Source organism: Epinephelus moara, chromosome 22, assembly GCF_006386435.1.
Source record: "Epinephelus moara isolate mb chromosome 22, YSFRI_EMoa_1.0, whole genome shotgun sequence".
Lineage (NCBI taxonomy): Eukaryota > Metazoa > Chordata > Actinopteri > Perciformes > Serranidae > Epinephelus > Epinephelus moara.
The window spans coordinates 14,866,978-14,876,121 of NC_065527.1; the positions used below are offsets into that span (position 1 = coordinate 14,866,978).

Genomic DNA, 9,144 nt, shown 5'->3' on the forward strand with positions numbered 1-9,144 from the left:
AACAGTGTGTCTTTATTGTAGAGGCCTAATTCATGTCAACAGAGCAACAGGTGTACAGTGATCAGGCTCAGTCAGACGTATGTTACTCTCTCAGTTGCTATGGACAGGTTATACGAAATGTACAAACAGAGGCATAAATATCAGAACAGCGGCCGTCATTCCATTTCAAATCTGTTTCATAGTTGTTTAAAACACAGTGTTCAGCTCGTTCACTATTGTTTGGCTCCCCTGCGTTCCAAAAGACAAAGTCCACTGCAGACCCATCAGACCACATCCACCTGTCTTCTTTGTGGAGGTCACTCAGTCCGATCCAGGTCCTTCCCTGAGCAGGGTCAAAGTTCTTGATCAGAGATTTGACAAAATTCTCTTCATCTTGACTGTGGATGGACACCAGGTTGGCTCCCTCTGACACACAGTGGAGCTCTGCATCAGCCCAGGTGAAACGTGTGGAGATGTACTTGTAGCAGCGGCCGTTGAAGCTGAACCAGAACATGGGACAGTTGCCACGCTGTAGCTTCACATCAGGAGAAGACACAGCACCCAGAGCCAGACCAAACAACAAGAGGAGCGAGACCATGTTGGCGTCTCTGTGTCACAGGAGCAGGATGAGGGGTCGTATGTTGGCTGGAGTTGATCTGCACCGCTGGATGGGATCAAGACCCTGAAGGAGAGAGGTGGCAGGCTGCTTTCTTTTACATGCTTCAGAGACGGTGTCTGCACTGTTGGCACAATATTATTGGTCAACTGAACTTGGCAAACACTTTCAGCTGTACACAACCACACAGTAACTCAACATGAGCCAAGAAAACACCACCAGCACCTGGACATGTCACATAAAAGTCTATATAAACATTTCCACTTGCATTTTACTCTCAGAGCCTGTGGTTAATCAAATATTCACATGCTGATAGACACTGTACTGGTGACTGCAACAGCTGTTACACCTGTGCTGTTCCCATATCTATCTATTACACACAGACTGGAACAGACATGGAAAAATACTGAAATAACTGAAGTCAACACAAACAAGCAGGTGATAAATCTGTGGAATAAAATGCAGTCATGTTTATTGTTATTATTACATTACAGAATGAAGGGGACAGAAAACTTTTATTATTAGATATGAAAATGTTTCTTTTGTGAATACCCAACATTAGCAGAATGAATGTTGATTAAATAACCTCTGTACACACATAAAGTTTACATTTATAGCTTTATTTTGGAGTTCCAATGCATTCACACAGGGCAAAACACAGTTTAACTTTACACAGTCATGACAACGGCTGATAAAACACTAAATAAACGCTCCTGCTGGTTTCCTGTCCATCACAGCATGCAACACCAGAGGAAAGAGAAGAGCCTCCTCACACTGACCTGCTCTTCTGCTGCCCTCAAGTGGCCACAAAACATAACAACAAGTACTTTATGTTCCAGCATTGCAGTTTCAGACCACAGATATCTTTTCTTCTTAACAATTAACTTCTAATTGTTGATCCTCTGAACGTGGCACATGTAACTTTAAAGATAAGAAATAGCACAGTGTTCCTCTTACAAATAAAAAGACAAATGCATAGAAATAAAACAAAGTGTTGCTTATTTCAACACTCAGGAGTGTTGCAGCTACAACAGTCTATGACCAGTAGTTCATGATGGCTGTATTACAGTCAGCAGCTTTACTTGTGCTACTGTTACAGTGGCTTAGTCTTATAGCAAAATGCTGAATTATTGTTTGGCTGAATGCTTAACTATGCTTAGTTGTTGTGAGCACAGTGTTCATATTCTCTATAGTTGTCTGGCTGTCCTGTATTCCAAAAGGTAAAGTCCACTGCAGACCCATCAGACCACATCCATCCTCCTTCCTTCTGGGTGTCCAATCCAGGTCCTTCCTTGAGCAGGGTCAAAGTTCTCGATCAGAGATTTGACAAGAAATAAATGTTCACTATTCATTAACAGTCATTGAACTCTGGCCTGGTCCGGAGAGCACTATTTGTTTTGCTACATAATCATATTTTTACTGCATCGTAGCAATGCTTATTAACATTATCACAGTGTCAAACAAAAAGGCCTGAGCTCTAACAGAAAGAAATACAGCGTATACGATCTCCCTCAATGATTGTATGATACAGGCAAATCTAATTCTGACACGTATTTCATTGAAAAAACAAGAACTTTTCAATCCAATGTGCCCTTCACATGCCCTTCGGTCGATGTCACTAACATCACTGTGCAAGTAATTTATCAGAGGCCGCCACAGATCTATAAAAGTGTTGTCATTTTCTTTCTTTTTTACTCTGAGCTTTTTAATGAAATAAATGAAAGATTTCTGTGAGTCCAAGCATCTTCCTTTAGATAATCCACAGCTTAACAAATATTGTGTTTTAAAGCTGTACTAATATGGCTGGCAATACATGGACCAGAGCTCCAAAAGCAATGTATGTATTGTACTGTATAAACCAAATGTGAATTTGTCTATAAGTTATTTTTTTATTATGCCTTTTTTAATTTATTACACAAGTTGTGGGGTCCCTCAAGGGTGTGTCTCAGGGCCACTTTTTTCCTGCTGAACATTAATGATATAAAGGTGGTCTGTTCTTCTGACCTGTTTCTCTATGCAGACAATTCAGCTATTCTGGTGTCTCATTAAGATTCAGCAAGAGCCTCACACTTTTGGGACTCGGCTGTCTAATAACAAGCTGTGTCTTCATTTAGGGAAAATAGAGGCCATCTTTTTGGATTCAGAATAAAACTAGGAAAGACAGCAGAGATGACAGTAAAGGAAGGCTAAGGATACTATTACTGCTATTTAAGATATACATTATATAAACATCTATCAAGGCCCTCACTAAAATCTGCCAAAAGACAAAATTGTTGGCAAGAAAATCAGAGTGATTGAATACATCAATGCTTAAGATGTTAGCAGGGGCATTCGTTTAATGTCACTTTGGCTATGCTGCCACCTCCTGGCTTATCAGTACACCACAGCACATAAAGACACTCAACAATGCTTATCAGTATTATCGCAGTATAAAACAAAATAGGCCTGAGCTATAACAGAGACGAGGACGAAAGAAAGAAAGAAAGAAAGAAAGAAAGAAAGAAAGCATCTGTGTCAGGAGTCAGATCTGCTTCACATGATCAAAGACCAGGCGTCATTGCAGGGCTCAGTCAACTAAATCACATTATATGATTAAAACAAAATAGACACTGATTCATAAACAAACCAAGAGCTCTACAGTACATCTACGCTGCAGGACGCAAGACGACACTTGACAAATGTATAGGTCCATATTAATCACAGTACAGTGTAAAAACGAAATGAAAACATCATAGTTCAGCGACAAATGTGCACGGACTATGTTTGGATAAAAATTAACGACAACTCTGAAATAAAAACAAGGAAATTATAGACAAGAAATTAATGTTCACTGCTGATTAACAGTCATTGAACTCTGGCCTGTTCCGGAGAGCACTATTTGTTCTGCTACATAATTATATTTTTACTGCATCATAGCAATGCTTATTAACATTATCACAGTGTCAAACAAAAAGGCCTGAGCTCTAACAGATAGAAATAAAGTTTATAGACTTTCCCATTATAACTATAGGATACAGGCAAATCTACTTCTGACATGAATTCCACAGAAAAACTAGGAAGCTTTCAATCCAGCGTGCCCTTCACTTGCCCTTCAGATGATCATCACCGGGGCAAGTAATTTATCACTTTTTAATTGACACCGTTCAGCCAATCAGAGACGAGTATTCACCCAGACCATTCTATGATTTTTTATACCATATTACTTTTTATTTCTCTGGTAAGTAACCATGGTATAAGCGGGATAATGTTTTTGCATGTAATGTATTATCTCATACTTGTAGCTCTTTATTTGTTATAAAGAACAAGAGAATACGAGGCCTGAATGCATTCTTCCCAAACATCTTCATCATAAACATTATGACGGTTCTTTTCCTATTGCTTCACATGTCTTTCACTGTGTTCATTACAGCTTTGTTAGCTATTCTGAAAATATGAAATACAGCTTTTATTGTGAAATGGATTATAAATACCTTGATGGGTCCAAGAAAAACCACATCCTGCATTAACTATACTAAGTTAAGTAAGTGACGGAGACGTAATGATATTGTCATCATTGAACAATCATTTTATTCATGAGTAGAATCATAGATGAGAAAGTACATAATGCAGTCTTCATGTATTATCACAGAGCAAGGGGTGGAAAGTTACTGAGTTCAGTCAGTTATAACCGTCTTGGTTGCTAAGGACAAACTCTGCGAGATGCACAAACAAATGTTAATGCATGAGAACATGAATAATCATTCCATTGCTGTTCTACACCAAGGTTAGTGTGTACACAATCTTCATGTCCTCCAGAGTTGTTTGGCTCTCTTGCTCTCCAAAAGGTAAATTTGACAGGGCAACCATCAGACCACATCCATCCTCCTTCCTTCTGGGTGTCGCTGAGTCCAATCCAGGTAAATCCCTGAGCAGGGTCGAAGTTCTTGATCAGGGATTGGACAAAATTCTGTTCATCCAGACTGTAGATAGACACCAGGTTGCTTCCCTCTGACACACAGTGGAGTTCTGCATCAGCCCAGGTCATACGTGTGGCGATGTACTTGTAGCAGCGCCCGTTGAAGCTGTACCAGAACATGGGACAGGCGCCACGCTGTAGTTTCACCTGATGGACGCCTGAAGGAGACACAGCACCCAGAGCCAGACCGAACATGAACAGGAACAAGAGCATGTTGGTGTCGGAGTCTTTGTCTAAGTCTTCGTAGAACGTGATCTGCACTGTTGGATGTTATTGAGAATCTTTCAGAGACAGCTGAAAGGCCACTTTCTTTTATATGCTTCAGAGAGGGTGTCTGCACTGCTGGTGTGATGTCACAGGTCAAAACCACTGGGGAAACACTTTTACCTGCACACAACTACACAGTATCTGAATATGAGCCAAAAATGAAGACAATTTACAGGACATTGTAAAATTATTAGCTCATTATGTACTAGAATGAAAACAACACAGTCACATGTGAAGTGTGTTATTGAGGAGTGTTTGGATAAAAATTAACCAGGACTCTGACATGAAAACAAGGAAATAACAGACAAGCAATAAATGTTTACTATTTATCAACAGTTGTTGAACTGTGGCACGTTCAGGAGAGCTCCAGTGTTTGTTGTTTAATCATATTGTCATTGCATCACAACAATGCTTATCAATATTATCACAGTATAAAACAAAATAGGCCTGAGCTATAGCAGAGACGAGGACTCCAGGAACCATTTAGTCCAATGTAGGCTACCTTTAGTGCTTTGGATCAAGTCACCTAGATTATGGGAAAACTGATTTATCAGAGGCCATCAGAGATCTATAAAGATATTGTCAGTTCCTTTGACTTTGGTCCGAGTTTTATTTGTTCTTAAAAAGTGCAACGGTGGCATAATCACAGGAAACGTGAACACAATCACTGATCTCAGACATTGCATCGCACATTTTACTGCCATGGCTGTAAAAACAAAAGGGACGTTACAAATCAGGAAATGATTACATTAAAAATAGTACATGTGGCAGTGTAGGCTTCAAAGTCGGGTTTTTGCTGGTAATGCGGGGTTTATATCTGTTGTTTTCTATCATTTACATGTTGCTGTTTTATACAATTAGGCGGCACCGTCAATAAGCAGGTACTTGTTAAGAAAGTTTAGATGGCGACGACTGAATGAAGGGTGCTATACTATGCTTGCTGTTAACTAATATTTTATTGTATGTGCATCCAGTTGAAGTAAATGGCACTTGCTGAACATTTTGCCGTTCTTCTATTCATCAGCCAACACTACAATATCCTCGCTCTGCAGGCCCTGTTTTTTGAACCAGTTGACGCAGATTTTGCAGCACTTAATAACTCACAGTGCTCTGTCGTTAAGACTGCATCTGTCTATTCAGTGTGTATTATTATGTGGCTGTAGTTGGTGTTGCGAGAGATGTCAAAGTACTGTGCAATCTGCTCTGAGTTAGGCCGCACCCTGTGTTCACTTTAAGACAGCAACTTGTCGTGATTTAGTCGGAGCTGTGACTCAAGACTAATGTCCATCTCCGATTATTTCCCCAAATCTGATCTTTCTGCCTAGACTGTTCTCATCCATGTTTGAAGTGACACATATGAAAGTGGCCTAGACCTAATTGGGAAAAGTCTGATTTCTGTGTCCTCGCTACTATGAAAAAAACAGATCTGTGTCACATGTGAGCAAAAAAAAAAAGAAAAATCACATTTAAGCCACGTTTGCATGTAAAGTGGACGTAGCCTTCTTCTCTGCAGTGTGAGTTCACTTTGCATCTGTGTTCACAAACGCTCAGTGACCATTAAAGCCTTTTGGACGATTAAAGAGTCTGTACCTGAAAGTTTTGTGTTCTGGGGACAAAATGCAGCCACGCTGTTTATACAAGCTGCAGCACATTTCGTTTTGAGCAGAATCATCAGTGTCTTATTTCCACTTCCTCCTCATGATGTTTCTTGGCATCTCCTGACAATATAAGGACTGTTGGACTGAATTAGGCTATAATATCCAAGATACAGGTCCAAGAAGAGCTATATCTTGTGTGAAAAAAGTCAAGTACGTGATAGTGTAAAGTGGTGGGCTTGACGATAGAAGAAACACCGTTTACCTGTCTGACCTCCTCCACACCTATACCCCGCCCTGGAACCTATGGTCCTCAGACACGGGCCTGCTCTCCACCTCTCACACCCGCCTGTGAACTTTTGGTAACAGAACATTTTGTGTTGCCGCCCCCACCCTCTGGAGCTCCCTCCCAGCAGAGATTCACAAAGCCCCATCTCTGGACGTTTACAAAAACCTGCTAAAAACCCATTTGTTCACCAAGGCGTATGGCCTCTAGTCAGCTCATGTTTTTCATTTTCATTGTCATTTCTATTTATTTATTTATTTGTGTATTCTTACTCTGTAAAGCAACCTTGGGTAACTTGAAAGGTGCTGTATAAATCCAAGCTGTTATCATTTAATATTGTGGTGGAAATCTAAAAGTATTTTGAACGTCTATAAAAGACACAGCGACATTATCATCAAACAATCCATTTTATTCATAAGTAGGGTTATATATGAGAAAGCACAAACACACATTTGCATCTTTATCATGCAGTTTCAATGCATTACGACAGAGCAGCAGGTGGAAAGTCACTGAGTCCTTCTCAGCTGCTAACAAATTTTGCGGAATACACAAACAGAAGCGAATGCATTATGACACTGATGGTCATTCCATCTCCGATTTGAGCCAAAGTTGACGTGTCCACAGTGTTCACGTCCTCCAGCGTTGTCTGGCTGTCTCACATCCCACAAGACAAAGTTGACTCTAGACCCATCGGACCACGTCCATCTGCCTTCTCTGTGAATGTCAGTGAGTCCAATCCAGGTCCATCCTTTGGCATGGTCAAAGTTGCTGATCAGGAATCTGACGAAATTGTGTTCATCCAGACTGTGGATGGACGCCAGGTTGGCTCCTTGTCTCACACAGTGGAGTTCTGCATCAGCCCAGGTCATACGTGTGGCGATGTACTTGAAGCAGCGGCCGTTGAAGCTGTACCAGAACATGGGACAGGCGCCACGCTGTAGCTTCACCTGATGGACGTCTGAAGGAGACACAGCACCCAGAGCCAGACCGAACATGAACAGGAACAAGAGCATGTTGGTGTCGGAGTCTTTGTCTAAGTCTTTGGAGAACGTGATCTGCACTGTTGGATGTTATTGAGAATCTTTCAGAGACAGCTGAAAGGCCACTTTCTTTTATATGCTTCAGAGAGGGTGTCTGCACTGCTGGTGTGATGTCACTGCTCAAAACCACTGGGCAAACACTTTTAACTGTACACAACTACACAGTATCTGAATATGAGCCAAAAAAATGAAGACAATTTACAGGACATTGTCAAATTATTAGCTCATTATCTACTAGAATGAAAACAACACGGTCACATGAGAAACGTGTGTGAGGAGTGTTTGGATAAAAATTAACCAGGACTCTGAAATGAAAACAAGGAAATAACAGACTATTTATCAACAGTTGTTTGGACCAAGTCACCTAGATTACGGGAATACTGATTTATCAGAGGCCATCAGAGATCCATAAATATGTTATCAGTTCCTCTGACTTTGGCACTAAAATTCTTACTGGAAAAATCCTTAACAAGATGAGGAAACCTGGTATATGATGCTGTGCTAAACTACAGATAGTCAGTGGTGTCTATAGTGTGAAGTCTGTGTGGATATTAAAGGTTCAGCTACACATTTCTGTAGTGGCCCCGGTATTATTTGGTTTTAAAAAGTGCAGCAGTAGCATAGTCACAGGACACGTGAACTCAATCACAGGTGCAAAAGGGTGCTGCAAAGGGTGCTTTAATCAAGGAGATGTTGGTGACAACGAGTGATTGGATTCTGTCTTTAAAGGTGAGTGTTTACATGCAGAGACAAAGACCGATTTATCAGAGGCCATCAGAGATCCATAAATATGTTATCAGTTCCTTTGACTTTGGCACTAAACATATTTCTGTAGTGGTCCCTGTATTATTTGTTTTTAAAAAGTGCTACAGTAGCATAATCACAGGACACGTGAACACAATCACTGATCTCAGACACACTGCATCACACATTTTACTGCCATGGCTATAAAAACAAAAGGGACGCTACAAATCAGGAAATGATTACATTAAAAATCGTATACGTGGCAGCATAGTTTTCCAATATCAGGGTGTCCACTGGTACCTTTGGGGGCTTCTGATGGTTTGAATCATCACACTGAGTCCTGTTTTTACTTTTTATTTTTATTTTCCTGATACAGTATAGTAACAGTCAGCGCAGATACTGCAGCAGTGACTAACTGGCATTGTTCTCTTTCTATTAGACTGTATCTGCCTATTCAATGATCAACATACATGGCTTTAGTTGTGAGACAGATCTAAATACAAGAGATGTCATGTGCATAGAACAGACAAACATAATACAGTGACAGTAATCAGTTGAGGTTGTAAACATATATAAAGAATGAATCAGTAAGGGTGTTAGTAACTTCCAGGTGTCTACAAACAGGTAGAGTCCGAGCCACGTGACCTCCTCTTAAAATGTAG

The 9,144-nt window shown here is 40.5% G+C and overlaps 2 protein-coding genes across 2 annotated transcripts; both read right to left on the bottom strand.

The window, feature by feature from the left end:
• Nucleotides 1-97: 97 nt before the first annotated feature.
• On the bottom strand, nt 98-4,930 carry LOC126384233 (C-type mannose receptor 2-like). The gene is made up of 2 exons (XM_050035195.1): nt 4,287-4,930; nt 98-589 (listed from the first exon to the last, which is right to left on the bottom strand). Exons 1-2 carry the CDS (start codon nt 4,761-4,763, stop codon nt 98-100), a joined length of 969 nt encoding a protein of 322 aa, XP_049891152.1. The 5' UTR covers nt 4,764-4,930.
• A 2,156-nt stretch (nt 4,931-7,086) lies between these two features.
• On the bottom strand, nt 7,087-7,840 carry LOC126383680 (lactose-binding lectin l-2-like). Its single transcript, XM_050034279.1, has one exon. The coding sequence runs from the start codon at nt 7,709-7,711 to the stop codon at nt 7,226-7,228; it is 486 nt and encodes a 161-aa protein (XP_049890236.1). The 5' UTR covers nt 7,712-7,840; the 3' UTR covers nt 7,087-7,225.
• Between the last annotated feature and the right edge of the window lie 1,304 nt (nt 7,841-9,144).